Below are 17,431 nucleotides of genomic sequence, written 5' to 3' on the forward strand. Positions count from 1 at the left end.
GCATGTGGGAATTCATCAACATCTGTATTATGATATAATGCATCTATGGGTGATAGATGACAGAAAAGGCGTATTTACCCTGTGACATGAGGAGGCCGTGAATCTCCTTGATTACTTTCTTGTACAGCTCCTTCTGCCATTCTCCCAGAACGTCCCACTCCACTTCCAAGAAATAAGCAGCGACGTCATTGAATGTGACCGATGCCTGGAACAGCAAACAGGACACCCTCAGCCCCTCTCCAGCTTCATTATAATGTGTGCGAGTGTAATAAACTTGCTTATATGGCCCCTGTCAGTGAGATCAGCTCTCTGGTATATCATAGCATGAAGAGGGCTCTTTTCTCTTAAATCGTCTGTGTAGATCTCCTGGTCTCCGGACAAGCACTAGAAATCTCCAGGTGATGGCTTTTCAGCAGTAAGAGACAGAGCAGGAGACATCGGTGAGGAAGAAGGTACAAGCAGCTAAACATTTAGGAGGAAGGGAGGCTAATGGTTTTGTGTCTGAAAGCAGAAAAGTGGAGTGTGCTGGTGGGGTTGGGTCTGGGGAGGAAGGAGGGGATGGAGATAGTGTGGTTAAGAACATAAGAACATGCCATACTGGGTCAGACCAAGGGTCCATCAAGCCCAGCATCCTGTTTCCAACAAAGGCCAAACCAGGCCATAAGTACCTGGCAAGTACCCAAAAACAAAGTCTATTCCATGTAACCATTGCTAGTAATAGCAGTGGTTATTATCTAAGTCAACTTAATTAATAGCAGGAGTTTGTCCACATGAATGCACAGAAATGAAGATTAACCAGCAAATAATAACATAAGGACAGACCTTTTCTTGGACTGACATAGTACAGTGTGTTAATATATGTATGTGAGAGAGTTTGTACAAGAGGTCAGAGAAGAATTTCTTACCTGATCAGAAGCCAGGGCAGACATTCCCCTCCTGTTTTCTCTCTGAATTCTGCAGTTGCTGGGCTTCAGGCTAGAAATTTCCCTGTTCAGATGCTGAGAAAGATGAACAATACGGATAATCAAAGAACCAAAGAGTGAAAGAATAGGATATGTAACTTGCAATAATGATCTCACTCTGATATGAAATATCTTGGAAATTGTCACATAAGTAACAATTTAAAAGTATTATGAGTGACCTTCATACTGCACTTCTCAGGCACAAATATTTTCAAATTCCTGATAGAAAGGTGTGCTGAAGTATAATCACTGGTCACTGTGAATTGTCCCACTGCTGAGAACGTGAACCATCAATAGCGACAGATTTTTTAATATGTGTTCTTTTGCAAGTAAAAATATATTTCTTTACCTTATCTTGAACATGTGTTCGAAGGTGGCAGTAACAGACTAGTGGCGCTTGTGCATGCAGACAAACTCAGTCTTCCTCTGGGCTCTCCTTGAATTTACCCCGACATTGCAATGTTTCAGATAAACATCCTTCTTCAGGAGATGAAAAATTCCTTTTGCATCTCCATATTATACCGCTTAGTTTAGGATAGCATATCACAATTTTCCCCAGCTCTACAAATGAGTCAGGGGTAAATTCAAGGATAGCACAATTCACAGTAACCAACGGTTATACTTTAGCACATCTTTCTATCAGGAATTCAAAAATATTTGTGCCTGAAAAGTGCAGTAGGAAGGTCACTCATAACTTTTAAATTGTTAATTATGTGACTTTTTCCAAGATATTTCATATCAGAGTGAGAAAGATGAACAGGCATGAAGGAGACTGACCTGATTCCTGAGGGTCTCAGATAAAGTCCCCCCTTCTATAGAGTGGAGGTGGCAGAGGCCATTCCCAAGTCAACTTGATTAATAGCAATTAATGGACTTCTCCTCCAAGAACTTATCCAAACCTTTTTTGAACCCAGCTACACTAACTGCACTAACCACATCCTCTGGCAACAAATTCCAGAGCTTTATTGTGCGTTGAGTGAAAAAGAATTTTCTCCGATTAGTCTTAAATGTGCTACTTGCTAACTTCATGGAATGCCCCCTAGTCCTTCTATTATTAGAAAGTGTAAATAACCAATTCACATCTATTCATTCAAGACCTCTCATGATCTTAAACACCTCTATCATATCCCCCCTCAGCCGTCTCTTCTCCAAGCTGAACAGCCCTAACTTCTTCAGCCTTTCCTCATAGGGGATCTGTTCAATCCCCTTTATCATTTTGGTTTCCCTTCTCTGTACCTTCTCCATCGCAACTATATCTTTTTTGAGATGTGGCAACCAGAATTGTACACAGTATTCAAGGTGCGGTCTCACCATGGAGCGATATTATTATGGCATTTTCCGTTCTATTAACCATTCCCTTCCTAATAATTCCTAACATTCTATTTGCTTTTTTGACTGCTGCAGCACACTGAGCCGACAATTTTTAAGTATTATCCACCATGATGCCTAGATGTTTTTCCTGGGTGGTAGCTCCTAATATGGAACCTAACATCGTGTAACTACAGCAAGGGTTATTTTTCCCTATATGCAACACCTTGCACTTGTCCACATTAAATTTCATCTGCCATTTGGATGCCCAATCTTCCAGTCTTGCAAGGTCCTCCTGTAATGTATCACAGTCTGCTTGTGATGTAACTACTCTGTATAATTTTGTATCGTCTGCAAATTTGATCACCTCACTCGTCGTATTCCTTTCCAGATCATTTATAAATATACTGAAAAGCACAGCAACAAGATTGGAGATCGCTTTCTCCTGGAGACTGGACCACATCTCTCCATTATCTAGAATTCTGAAACGGCTGGATACAGTTTGCACAATGAACAAATTAACAGCAATAAAATACCATAAATTCAATAGGTTCCACTCCATTTGGGAACCTTATCTACAGTGGAGAGGTGTTACCAATCCATGAATCTTTACCAAGTTGATGTTACCTGGTATATTTATTCTTTTTCATTGGACATTACCTCCATATCATAGTCCAAAGAGACGTGTTGCTTTTTGTTTTCTAAACATCACCTTTTCTTTTCTTTTGGAGAGGCAGCTGGGGGTGGGAAAGGGGAGGGGGGGGACGGGAAGCAGTATGATGCCTTAAGGTTTGTTTATGTTTTAACATCGTTTGTATACCGCACAATTTGTTCTAAATAAAAATGTCAATTAAAAAAAAGATATTCCGGATAGCCTTTCAGACGCAAGCGCCATCTCTCAAAAGCCAAGCCACGAGACAAAAGTGATCCTCACAATCCGAAAATATGGGTCCCTCTTTAGTAAGTGGGGCAGTTGGGCCAACCTGAGAGATCCCTCGACCACGAGATACACAAGATCCGCGAACCATGGGCGTTGCAACAGCCACTCTGGCGCCACCAGCACCACAGATCCCGGATGTGACTCAATGCGCCACAGAACTCTCCCGATGAGAGGCCATTGAGGAAACACATACAACAGGATCCCGGTAGGCCAAGGACACACCAGGACATCCAGGCCTACTGTGCCAATCTCTCTTCTGCGACTGAAAAACCTTGCTGTCTTTGTGTTGGTCCGCATTGCCATAAAATTCAACTGGGGCACGCCCCATCTGGCACAGATATGATCCCAAGCTTCCGGGGACAATTCTCATTCCCCTGGATCCAACTGCTGCCTGCTGAGGAAATCCGCCTGCACATTGTCTGCACCCACGACATGAGACATCGCTATCCCCTCAAGATGGAGCTCTGCCCAGATAAACAACTGTCGATTTCCAGTGCCACTGCATGACTCTTCATCCCTCCTTGGCAGTTGATGTATTCCACTGTCATCACATTGTCTGAAAATACCCAGACCATCCTGCCTTTGATCCAGGGGAAAAATACCTCTAACACCAGTCGAACCGCCCTTGTTTCCGGGCGATTGATGAACCAGGTCCTCTCCTCCACTGACCAAAGTCCCTTGGCTGACTGCCCCAGGCACACCACACCCAACCTTGTAGACTGGCGTCCGTGGTCACTACCACCCAGTCTGGGGTCTCCAGATCCACACGCTTTTCCAGGTTGGGCTGTTCACAGCCACAACAGACTGGATTTGGACTCTTATAAGAGAAGTAAAGGCAAATGATATTCCACTGACATGGGATTCCACCTAAGAGCACATTCTGTAACGGTCTCATGTGCATGAAGGCCAACGTGGAAGCCATGGACCCCAGAACCTGTGTATAGTCCCAGACCGTTGGAACTGAAAGTCGAAGCAGATGAGACACCTGCGCCTGCAATTTGGTCATCCTGTCCAAGGTCAAAGACCCCCCCCCCCCCCCCCCAAACTGGGTATCGAAGAGCACCCCCCAGATACTCCAATATCTGGGAAGGCACCAAGTGACTCTTTGCCACATTTATTACCCCACCCAGCGACCAAAGGTGTCCATAACTTTTTGGATAGACTTCTGATACTCCTCCTTCGTCTTCACACGAATCAGCCAATCGTCCACATACAGATGGACCAACACTCCTTCTCTGCAAAGGTCTGCCGCCACCACCATCACCTCTGTGAAGGTCTGAGGCGCCATGGCCAGCCCGAAGGGAAGGGCTCAAAATTGGAAGTGCTGACCCAACACCTTGAAATGCAGAAACCTTTGATGGTCCCGCCGGATGGGAATATGGAGGTATGCCTCCATCAGGTCAACAACACCAAGAACTCTCCTCTGCAGACCGCCGCCATTACCAAACTTAACGTCTCCATCTGAAAACATGGAACCCTTAGGACCCTGTTCATCTTCTGCAAGTCAAGAATGGGCTGATACGTGCCTTCCTTCTTGGGCACCACAAAATAAATGAAGTACCTTCCTCATCCTTGCTCCTCCCTCAGAACAGGAACGATCGCTTTGAGGCACAACAATCTCTGCAGAGTCCCCTCTAACACCCATCGGTCCGAGGTAATCTTGGCCCACTCCTCTAAAAGCTGGATAATCTGCTCCCTACAGCTTCTATGGAAGAATGGGTGATGCTGGCTTCATTGTGAGGATTTTCCACCATTGGCCTCTTGTCCGGTACCATCCCTGGTGAGTCGGTGGGCTCCTCGAAAGGACTACTGTCGTCCTGCTAACTGCTTTGCTCCCGCACCAGAGGTGGGCTTGCCAGACTGGAACCTAGCGAATCCTGAAACTAGGACCGAGGCAGAAACACTTTCTTGCCAGAGTAACGATCCTCAGGCAACTTATTCCCTTTGGACTCTCCCAAAGTCTTCATCAGCTGATCCAAATCGTCCCCAAACAGGAGCTTTCTTTTAAAAGGAAGATTACACAATTGGGCCTTGGACCATATGTCCGCTGACCAGTTCCACAACCATAAAACCCTGCGAGCCGCTACCGATGAGACCATGCTTCTGGCCGAAGTGCGGACCAAGTCATAAAGCACATCTACAACATAAGCCACTCCAGCCTCCAAACGCATTGACTGCAGAGAATCCACATCCCCAGAGGAAGCTTGCTCTCTCATCTTCTGCACCCAGCATAGACAAGCTCTCTGCATCATGCTACCACATACTGTGGCTTGGAGACACAAGGCAGACACTTCAAACAACTGCTTCAATTGAATTTACAACTTGCGGTCCTGAACATCCATCAAAGTGGCAGCTCCCGCCATTGGGAGTGTCATCTTCTTGGTCACCACTGAAACCGCCACTTCCACCTTCGATACCCACAGGAGCTCCAAGCTCTCCTCCATCAGGGGATAAAGTTTAGCTATTGCCCTTCCAACCTTCAGATCTGCTTCAGGGAAGTCCCACTCCTGGTTCATCAACTTGCGAATCTTCTTCGGCAAGGGAAAGGCACTAGGGGGCCCCCAAAGACTTCCAGGACTGGGTTCACGCCCTCATTATCCGACTCCTCCTGAGTAACCTTCACACCCAACTCCTGCAAGACCTGTGGAATAAAGGGATGCAATTCCTCCTTTTTAAACAAGCAGACTACCCAAGGATCATCTCCTTCTGACACCGGGAACCTATCTGGGTCCAAATCATCCTTATTCGCATCCAGGTCCACATCCGGGGTCGCATCAGCGTCCACATCTGGGTCGGTGCCCTGCAAATCTAAAGAATCCTCCGGCATACCATCAGAGTCTTCCCCATTCCTGGGGTCAGCCTCCAGACCTGCTTGACCCAAACTCGAGCTTCGCAGCATGTCCACAGATCCCCCAGCAGGGGCCACCTTAGGGCTCTTGGAAGCATGATGAGGCAGTCTCCCCTTTGGATGCTTGATCCCTGCTCCCTTCCTTATCATGAAGGCCTTATGTAGGAGCAGAATAACTCTGGAGAAAGTCTTCGGGGTCCTCAGGCCCCTGGTCAGGAAGACTGCCCTCCTCACCACCCCCATCCAGATCTTCCTTTACCACAGGCAATGGGGAAGGGGGGAATCATGAGAGCCTCTGTTGACTGCAGGACACGGTCTGCGATCCCCCGCAGGCACCGCTGTCTCCCAAGGCCATAGCCGGGGTCCCCAATAAATGACGCACCCTTTTCTCCAAGGACTCCCCCCCCCCCCCCCCCGTCATGGTCCCTTCATCTCCTGCCTTGCAGCTGGAATACAGGGATTTACTGCTCAGTTGAGTAGACCAGATCCTGCAGGCCCCACCGGCCGCCACACTTGATTTTGGCTCCATGCAACACTAGGAACGCTGCACCACCGTTCTGTGCGCACAACAGGTCCAGCAGGCTGCACACGCGGCTGCACTTTCCAAAAGCCGGCCTGAGTGGCACGCGGGAAACCCCGATGTGATGGCAATCGATCCCGCTCAGAAAGTCGCGTGGCGATGCCTGCCCGAGAACAAGGGCAAAATAAATCGCACCCGTGGTCCCTGTCAGCCCAGCCATTACTTCCCTCACCACCCCCAACCTTCCCTTACTGAAGTGCTGACAGCTCCTGCCGCCACAGACGCACTCACTGCCCGACAGTTCCCTTAAGCCGCTGTAAAAATGCAAAGACCTTTCTTTTTCTTTTCTTTTTTTTTTTTCAACAGCAGCTTAAAAAAAAAAAAAAGACAACAGGGAACTTCCCTAACAGGCTGGTGAAGATTCAGGTGGAGGCATCAGCTACCCTGAGGGAGCCAGTCCCCTGGCTATCAGGATCTCCATCCGGACGAGGACGAACACCAGCCAGGGGTTTCCAACTCCCAGGTCGCCCTGCTCCACCGGAGGGATGGTCCACGAAGGAGCCCAATACCTCAGGGAGCCTTCGAAAACTTCCTAAATCAATTCTCTCTCTCAATCTAAATTTGGTCAGACTTCAGGTTTGCACCTCTATCATCTGCTGGAGACAGAGAAATACTGAGGGGACCGCAGGTGGCACTCTCAGTTATGTAGCAGCGCCTCAAAGTTTTGTTCTCTGCCTCCATCTGCTGGTAGGGAGACTGATCTGGTATGTCCAGGAATAGGGTTTACAAGGGGTTTAAACAAATTCCTGAAGGAAAAGTCCATAAACCATTAGCCAGGTAGGCAAGGGAGTAAGCAAAAAGGAATGATCTACTCTTCAGGATCTGCTTGGTGACCTAGATTAGCCACTCTCAGAGACAAGTTACTAGACTTGATGGCCTCTGGTCTAACCCAATATGGTCCACACCAAAGATGAGTGCTAAGATAAAGTTATACAGTCCCAAAATTCAAAGCAATTTGTAAATCCAAAGGTGATATTTATTTATAGCGGCAACTCCACTGTGTATAAATAAGCATTCTTTAAACAGAAGGGTCCCCCGACACGGACCCGTGTTTCGCCAGGGGCTGCATCGGGGGGGGACGCACAAAAGTTTTAACGTAATCAAGTTGAAGAGTACACACACACGTACTCGTGTGTGTGTACTATTGATTGCTTTGAATTTTGGGACTGTATAACTTTATCTTAGCACTCATCTTTGGTGTGGACTATATTTAGAGTGCTTTGCTGTGCTTGGTGGCTTATGGACTAACCCAATATGGCACATCTTATGTTCTTAACTAATTACTCCAAGTAAAGATGCTCACTGCACCAAGCAATTCTGCGAATATTTTAAGCAGAATGTTGCAGGACACATGCTGGGATAAATATAAGAATCTAGACAATATATTCATCTTGAGTAGGTTGATCCTTCTTGTCCAGGAGACAGACAACTCCATCCACTCCTGCATATTTTACCATTGTTTTGAGAGCGGAAAAGGGGTTCGAAAGAGAGGAGGAGGAGGAGGGTAAAAGAAAATAATTTTAAAAAAACCCAGAGGTCCGACAGCCCCAAGATAAACTTCTCCCTCCTTCCACAAGACCACCACCACCTATATACCTTCCCAAACCTCTTTTCCCCCTACAGTGTGCACTCAACAATCTCCCTCACCTTTCTTTGCCCCACCTCCCATCCCAAACTCTGCTGCAACCCATCTTCTCCTGTCCTTCGCTTCTTCTTTCACTCTTCCCACACTCCCCTCTTCCTGTCCTGTCCCCCCCAACTGAATTGCCTCTCTGCCTTTCACTCCCTGCTCCCCTCTCTTTCCCTCCTGCCCCCACCCTTCTTTGCCTCTTCTATCCTCTATACCAGTGGTTTCCAACCTTTTTTTGTTTCGTGGCACACCTGGCACAGGGATCATTTCACTGTGGCACACCACCCACTTCTCCTTCATCACTTTCTCCTCTCTTCCCTCTCCCTCTCTTTCCCACCCCTTGGAATCATCACCTTCTCCCTTCCACCAGCATCATAATCATGACTCTCCTCTGGCCTCATCTTCTTCCCTTCTCTATCTCTCATGCCTCTGATGACATCATCATCACCTTCCCTCTCCCACCTTCGTATGATCATAACCTTCACTCTCCCTCACTCCCCAGCATCAACATCACCTTCTCTCTCCACCTCCTCACCATGGCATTATCCTCACCGCCTTCCCTTTCCTTCTACCTCTCTCCCCCACCCCCTGGCATCACCTTCCCTCTTCCACCACCACCACCACCATCATCATCTTCCCTCTCCTACCACCTTTTCCCCCACCCTTGAAAAAAGAGGAAGGACCATATAACCGAAACTCTAGCAGACTTACATTGGTTACCCATTGAATACAGGATAAAATACAAGGCCTTATGTACCATACACAAACTAATATATGATAAAGAAGCAGACTGGCTAAACACAGCCTTACGAGTACAAGTTCCACAAAGAAACCTCCGCTCAGCAAACAAAGCACTACTAACAATCCCTTCAGTAAAGTCGCAAAATTAACCCAAGTGAGAGAAAGGGCTTTATCATTGGCTGGGCCCATACTATGGAACACGATGCCCCCTGAACTCAGATTACAGAATAATCTCAAAACTTTTAAGAAAAATCTAAAAACATGGCTCTTTAAAAAAGCCTTCACTAAAGAGTGTGGAGGGTAGAGAATGAAAATACAGGGTAATGCAGATGAGAATGAATTTACTCAATCCTACATTTAAGAAGTAATATCTCAAAGAGATAGTAACTCAATAATATACCTGGACTTGACCAACATTACTCAAATAATGATTTTATTTATGAAATTGTAACCGAACTTTATTGGCACCTGTTAGAATGTACGATATCCTACATTTACTTACCTTAGTCTATGTGCCTATTTGTAAACCGTTGCGATGGTATATAACTTAGCGACGGTATAGAAAAGTTTTTAAATAAATAAATCATCACCTTCCCTCTTCCTCCATCACTAGGCATCATATATATATTTTTTTTATTTAAGTTTTTTATATACCGGCATTCATGACAGCAATCACATCATGCTGGTTCACAATGAAACGGGGGAGCATAATAAACTTCAAACTGGAGCTAAGGTGCGGAAGAATACAGTTACATATAACAAGGGTGGAAAGAACTGGGCAAAGAGAGAAAAATAAAGGACAGGTTAACAATGGCTAACAATAATTACAAAGAAGTAACTTTGAAGTGGCTGATATTTATGTGATGATGGCGAGATGTTGATTTAATTGGGATCCGGAAATGCTTGTTTGAACAGCCAAGTCTTGAGTCTTTTCTTGAAAATTGATAGGCAGGGTTCATCACCAACTTCTACCACCTCTTCCCCACCCCTTCGCATTATCCCTTTCCCTCTCCCTCTAACATCATCTCCTTCCCTCTGTCCCTACCATCTCCCTCACCCCTTGGCATCATTATCATCACCTCCCTCTTTTTCCACCCCTCTCCCTCACATCATCAATTTCCCTCTCTTTCCATCCCCTGACATTATCGCTTTCTCTTCCCTCTCCCTCCAATCCCCATGCCAATCCCCTTCTCTTCCTTTCTTTTCACCCTCTGGAACCACTTACCCTCTCCCTCACTTCCTGGCATCATCATCTTCCTTCTCTCTCTACTCCTCTTCCCCACTTACATCATCAATCTTCCATCTCCCTCACCCCCTGGTATCACCTTCTCTTATGGCTCCCTCCACCCCCTGGCAATACCTTCCCTCAACCTCATTCCCTGGCATCATTATCACCTTCCCTCTCCTTCCACCTTTCCTCCACACCCCTTTGAATTATCTTCCTTCTCTCCCAACCCTTGGCATCATTAACCTCCCTGTCCCCCATCTCCTGGCATCAGTTTCCTTCTCTCTTCCCCCCCATTCATCTGTCCATTTCCCCAGTCCATATTCAAATGTCTGCAAGTGTTCAATGTTGGTCTTAATTCTTATTTGGGGAGCCTTTACAGACGTTTGAATATTAGAAGAGGTTTCCACGAAACAGGATTTTCATTCCGACACACAGACCATGTTGGGATTTTGACATGGTTAAAAGAGCTAAGTTTCAGGATTATTGGATTATGATATATACAGAAAGCAAAATGGAGAAGAGACGACTGAGGGGGGATATGATAGAGGTGTTTAAAATCATGAGAGGTCTAGAACGGGTAGATGTGAATCGGTTATTTACTCTTTCGGATAATAAAAAGACTAGGGGGCACTCCATGAAGTTAGCATGGGGCACATTTAAAACTAATCTGAGAAAGTTCTTTTTTACTCAACGCACAATTAAACTCTGGAATTTGTTGCCAGAGAATGTGGTTAGTGCAGTTAGTATAGCTGTGTTTAAAAAAGGATTGGATAAGTTCTTGGAGGAGAAGTCCATTACCTGCTATTAAGTTCACTTAGAGAATAGCCACTGCCATTAGCAATGGTTACATGGAATAGACTTAGTTTTTGGGTACTTGCCAGGTTCTTATGGCCTGGATTGGCCACTGTTGGAAACAGGATGCTGGGCTTGATGGACCCTTGGTCTGACCCAGTATGGCATTTTCTTATGTTCTTATAATACTTTATTAATCCTTTTGACTCTGGGCATTAAAATGTAATTAATGTTTTGCGGTCTAGAGTAAACTATATGAATATGGGGATTTTTTTTCCTTCTGGAGAACAGTTTTTGCTTTTAGTTTGCATAAAAAAAAATACAAGGAAAACACATTAGCATATTAAAAATATAAATAAAAATAGCAGGGGAAAAAGTAAATAATTGTGTGGACCAATGATTAAAATATAGCAGACATAAATCAGGAATATGCAAAGCAAACAACTACAGTGAAAGCACATATGACGGTCCATTTTCCATAATTATTGCATATTGGTGGGTCAAAAAATAAATGTTTTCAGATCATATTAAAGGTATTTTTACCAGAGAATCTTTGTAAAATGTTTCAGTGACATTTCATCTCTGAGTTAGGGGCATTTTGATTAAATTTGGGTTCATGGTTCTTTTTTTTTTTTTCTTACAATATTTTCTGGTTTTCTTTTATATGTGCCCAATTGGTTACCGAGGGCAAGAATTCTTGATTAACGTATTTGAAAAATTCATTAAAGAGATGATACGAAATGAACAAGCTATAAAAAAAAAACCAAAAAAAAAAAGAAAGAAAGAAAAGAAACTACTTACCTTCCAGGTTTAGGTTTTGTTAAGAGAAGTTGCTTTATGAGCGCGGGGCAGCAAGAAGAAACACATGGATACGGGTCCGGCAGCGCTCCCTATATTTGACCCCCATGCAAGATGAATACTACAAAGGGCAGCTCTGTGTTGTGCTAGACTGCCAGGCTGAAGCCAAGCAGGTAGAAGCTAGCAACAGTCCCATTCTGATGCCGTCAACCTCGTCTGTTGCCGCTGATTGGCTGTTCCCTGAAACGTCTTCACTCTGTGACTGGCTGACAGAATGCTTGTTAGAGGGACTTCTTGCGCAAAGAAAAGTGGCGTCGTTGCCATAGCAACTCAGCCATTCTGTCTCTCAATCAAACCCACAGAAATGGTTTTTTTCATGTCCAACCGCAAAAAAAACAAAACAAACAAACCCAAACCCCCATAGCCCAATCTAGTAACACTGGTTAGCTAGAGGAAGTGCAAGCAGCCGAGCATGCCCAGAGCTCCCCAGCCCAGCTCATGCAGTGGAAGACCCGCCTCCTTAAGGTGCATTTCTGGAAATAGCGGATAACTGCAGAATTTAGGAGTCAAGAGGAACATACATGTCAGGTGTTCATGTTTAGTCCTGGCCACATCTGTGAACTTGTAATTTTGCTGTGTTTATGACAGTGACTAAGAATTTGCATAGATACCTGTAATGCAGCTAAACCAAGTTCAGCTCTGGGCATGGACTGCTGAAAGCCTTTTTGATTGGGGAGGGGCAACCAAGCTCCGCCCCCAGCTCTCCTTCCAGGTCCCCCCATTCACAGTAGTAAAACCCTATTAATAAAAGGCAGGCACTCTCACATAAATACACACTTGTCCACATTAAATTTCCTCTGCCATTTGAATGCCCAATCTTCCAGTCTCGCAAAGTCCTCCTACAATTTATCATAATCCGCTTGTGATTTAACTACTCTGAATAATGTTGTATCATCTGCAAATTTGATTACCTCACTCGTCCTATTCCTTTCCAGATCATTTATAAATATATTGAAAAGCACTGGTCCAACTACAGATCCCTGAGGCACGCCACTGTTTAGCCTTTTCCACTAAGAAAATTGCCTATTTAATCCTACTGTTTCCTGTCTTTCAACTAGTTTGTAATCCATGAAAGGACATCGCTTCCTATCCCATGACTTTTAGTTTCCTTTGTCAAACACTTTCTGAAAATCCAAATACACTACATTTACTGGTTCACCTTTATCCACCTATGTTTATTAACCTCTTCAAAAAACTAAAGATTTGTGAGGCAAGTCTTCCCTTGAGTAAATCCATGCTGTGTACCATTAAACCATGTCTTTCTATATGCTCTGTGATTTTGATCTTTAGAATAGTTTCCACTATTTTTCCCGGCACTGAAGTCAGGCTCACTGGTCTATAGTTACCCGGATCGCCCCAGAGCCTTTTTTAAATATTGGGGTTACATTGGCCACCCTCCAGTCTTCAGGTACAATGGATGATTTTAATGATAGGTTACAAATTTTAACTAATAGATCAGAAATTTCATTTTTTAGTTCCTTCAGTACCCTAGGATGCATACCATCCGGTCCAGGTGATTTGCTACTCTTTAGCTTGTCAATCTGGCCTACTATAGCTCGGCAGCACTCAGAGGCCTTCTGACATTCATGCCGTTGCACAGAAGCACTCTGGGGTCTTCCAACAGTCACGCGGCAGCATAGCAGCACTCGGAGCCTCCCGCCTTCTGTGGCAGCGGGCAGCTCCAAGCCTTCTTCCTCTCTCCGTCGGCGGTGGCAGCAGTCCACTTCTTTACATGTGGCTCCTGCCTGCTCCTTGCCTGTGGAGTCTGCTCCTTTCTTCAGGTACTGGCTCTCGGGAGAGGTGAGGGGAAGGGAGCACAGGAGGAATCTTGCTGCAGCGCACTGGTGTGCCACGTGGTTGAGAAACTCTGCCCTAGATACAAAAATTGTTAATCTTATATCTTTTAGGATCAAAACATATCTTTCCAGTCACCTCTATTATATCAGAAAGTGAACCATTTTTTTTATGTTATCTGTACTTTCATTTTACATCCTCACTTAATAATAAACTCTTCCCTCCTTTACCTCTGTAACCCTTCACACAAAAAACGAATTTGTTTCTCTTCAGGGACTGCTCCAGCTAGCAAATTCCATCCCATGCTTAACTCTTAATCCCTAGGGGGGATTCCTTTTACGGGGGGTAAGCTCTCGTTTGTGGCCCAGACAATGTTATGCTGCTCCCAGTGTGTGTAGACTAAGGGGTGAGAGGCTGTGATAAATCAGACAAGACAGGGTCTGGGTGTTAAATAAAGTTTACCGATTGGTAATCATAAATTAAAGTCCTTTTGTCAATAATGTTGAATTTACATCTGACTGATGGTACATGAATGATTTTTTTTCCTCTGTAGGTAGGTGTCCTTTATTCAGACCTCTGGGTAGGGCCCCAATGGTGATAGTTAATGTGCAAAGCTTACCCAGCAGCTATCCGGGAATCCTAGTGGAGCGGTCCCCAACTTCACAGCAAAAATCCTATCTTAGGTTATCTTCTCCTTGGACCCCCAGCCCGTCCTGGTCCCACAGTGTGGAGATCCGGTTGGGGGGGGGTCTCCCAATCTTGTTCTTTCATCCTTGCTTTTTGTTTCTGGGGGGACATCACGTAGGGAATATTCAAGTGGGATCAGGCTAGTTCTCAGCATCGCAATCCCAGGGGGGGGGAGGTGGGATCCAAACACCTCCCCACTTTGTTCAGATCCAAAAAAAAAAAAATACTTATAAAGAATAAACTGGATTCATCTTCTGCCCTCACTGTCTCTCGCAGCAAGATCCATCACTGGTGCTTACCCACCTAGGGTTTAGAGTGGGCTCACAAGCCTTCGGTCCCCTGCTGAGAACCCTTTCGCCCCAAAAGGGTATCAGGCATAAAAATCTCTCTCTCTGTAATTTAGTCGGAGAAGGACCCTCTGGCAGGGAGTGCACGATGAGGCATCACTTCTAAATGAAACGCCATTTGGGTGAAGCTGGGGGGGGGGGCCTCACCAAAGTGTAAAACTTAGACATCCTTACTGTTCAAAGTCTTCCTTAAATTGAACCCACACACACAAAAAAAAAACCAAAGAGAAAAAAAATTAAAAATACCTTCAGGGATCCTGTGTCCTGTATTCTGTTCGAATTGAGAGAAGGGCTTCTCGGGCTGTGCTGTCCTGCTTCCGGTCAGCCCAGCTCTCCCTTCTTCAATTCCCGGAACAATGCCCCATCTGTAATGAAAAACATTTACCAAGGACACGAGGACAACAGAGACAGTGTATTTCTCATGATCAAAAGCCTTTATTTCTTATGCGCATAAGGAAGTCAGCTCCTAAGCCTGAGAGACTGACTTGGTTAGATATTCCATTGGCTAGTCTTAAATACAGTTTTGCCCTAGTAATTAAAACAACACTCCTTTCATTTAAGGTCACAAAGTGAAAAGAAACATTTGCTTACATCTGACATTCCAAAGAGTCCTGGGAAACTAACTAACCTTGATTTTATAACTCTTTATTGTGTTGCCTAAAAATAACAGAAAAGACACATGTATCTCTTTGTATCTAAGTGTGAGACAGTTTCGAGCAGTGCCTCCTGGAACCCTTTTGGTAAATTTCCACTAAACAGATGGCCCTAATAAATTTTATTATCACACTTCTAAAATGGCTGGGCTAAATAGTGTTGAGTCATCCAATATAGACCCTCTGGGTGGGAGTGGCTGAGGGGGATGGATGTCTCCTTCAGTGAGCCATCCCTGTTATAATATTCCATGCTCCCATTCTACACCAATCACCAATTCTCCCAACCATATTGGACATTATATGATGCAATCAAGGTTCTCCAAATAATGTGTAACTGGACTCCACTCCTTTTTCATTGTTTTGATATTTACCTCTAGCTTTAGCCAATAACAGTTCCAACTATTCTCATCTAGCAAATCCTGAATTACTGGTGAATTTACTTTATTGCATCTCCTCACTATCAATATCAAATTTTTATCAGCTGATTCCTGCCTATTCGCTAATTCCTGAGGAAAGAAGTACAATGCATGTTCTCTTGGGTCATCAGGTAGGTAAACCTTCATACTCTGTTTGATATACCCCCAGATATTTCAGAAACTCTGTATAATAACTGAACACGATACTAAAATATATAATATCTCTTTTGGCATCACCTTGTCTCCAATAGTGCCCTGTCCTTGACCTATCCATTGCCTTTCAAGGCACAGGGATTAAAAATCTTACTGATCATGCCTTTTTACTTTAGGTGTCAGGCTTCTCTTAGGGCAGTGGTTCCCAACCTGTGGGTCCACAAGGCCATCACAGGATGTCTGCCAGAGAAGAGCAGCTGTGGAGAAAACGATCAGGCTCTGCTCTAACACTACTACCCTATCAGTGGTCATTCACTGACTGCCCGATTCTGCGCTGAGCCCTTTAAGAGGCACCTGATCCCTCTGTCTAACTTGTCCTCTTGATTCTCCCCTTTATACCAGCAGCAGAACTGGAAGGACAACAGGACCAGTAGTGTACCCACATTCCTCCTGCTACTGAGGGTGGTGGAGAATAGAGCCACTGAGGTGTTCCTGCTGTACTGAGAAAGAGAGACTGCTTCTCTGCTCTCCAGCATCCCCTCTCTTGACAAGCTGCAACTTAGGGAAAGAGGGGAACGGTGGTGTTGCTGTTTACTATAACACACACACACACACACACACACACACACATCCCTCCAACCAGGAAGAGAATGGGATTGATGTGGCACCCCCCTCCTCAGGCAGCCAGCTTAGCTCCCACAGCTGTTTTACCTGCACAGGAGGAATGGGCTAGGAACACCCAGCCACCATGCTGACAGAAGTTAAGGAGAGCGAGGGGGCCTGGAAGATAGACTGGCAGGCAGGAAGAGGAACAGCAGCCTTCAAGGTGGGAGGAGAGGATGGGGAATTCAAGAGAAGAGGTGAGGTGCAAGAGAGAGAGTGGGGCTTATGGGGAGGGAATGAGTGGGGTGGAAGGGGGAGAGAGAGAAAGGGGCTCATGGGAGATGGCAGTTCAAAAGGTGAGGTGGGGCAGGAGAGAATGAGGACTGGTGAGGAGTATGGGAGAAAGTGGGAACTCTTGGGCTGGTGAGATGGGTGGGAGTGAGAACTCAAGAGGGAGTGGGGTCCCTAGGGGTAGGAGTGGGAGACTAGGATTAGGAGACTGAGTGGGAACTTGGGAGAGCAGAGGGGAGGAGGGAGAATTGGAAACTGCATGTTGCCGCCTCAGCCCCGACACCGTCTTCTGCCAAATTCTGCAACCTCCCACCTTCCCGGTCCATACTGCTTCCTCACCCTCCCTCCAAATGCTGCCCCCTTCCTTTCTCATGCCTGATTCTCTCTCTTTCTCTCTTGCCCCTTTCCTCCTTCCTTTCTCTTGCCTGATGCTGTGTTGCTCTCCCTCTCTGTCGTGGTGGTGCAGGCTGGGGTCAGAGGACATCCCCTTAGACATGGTGCAGGACCACAGCAAAAGGCTTGGGTTTATCGTCTGCTTAACCAGCCCCCTCCCCCGCAGGTCGAGCCCTTGGGTTCTGGGGGCCGGTAGGGCTTGGCTTC

The 17,431-nt window shown here is 45.5% G+C and overlaps 2 protein-coding genes across 4 annotated transcripts in view; both read right to left on the reverse strand.

Moving 5' to 3' along the window:
* LOC115083873 (zinc finger protein 436-like) overlaps positions 1 to 12,000 on the reverse strand; it is a 75,436-nt gene extending 63,436 nt beyond the window's left edge. The window contains exons 1-3 of one of the 2 annotated variants that reach the window (XM_029587924.1): positions 11,831 to 12,000; positions 906 to 998; positions 79 to 205 (exon numbers count right to left, since the gene is read on the reverse strand). In XM_029587924.1, coding sequence (XP_029443784.1) covers positions 79 to 205; positions 906 to 929 — 151 coding nt within the window. In that variant the 5' untranslated portion in view covers positions 930 to 998; positions 11,831 to 12,000. The remainder of the gene's footprint in view (positions 1 to 78; positions 206 to 905; positions 999 to 11,830) is intronic. The other variant, XM_029587925.1, reaches the window with a different exon arrangement.
* LOC115083857 (zinc finger protein 271-like) overlaps positions 1 to 17,431 on the reverse strand; it is a 634,158-nt gene that overhangs the window by 283,160 nt on the left and 333,567 nt on the right. The window lies entirely within an intron of this gene.

Source organism: Rhinatrema bivittatum, chromosome 2 (genome assembly GCF_901001135.1).
Source record: "Rhinatrema bivittatum chromosome 2, aRhiBiv1.1, whole genome shotgun sequence".
In the NCBI taxonomy this organism is placed as follows: domain Eukaryota; kingdom Metazoa; phylum Chordata; class Amphibia; order Gymnophiona; family Rhinatrematidae; genus Rhinatrema; species Rhinatrema bivittatum.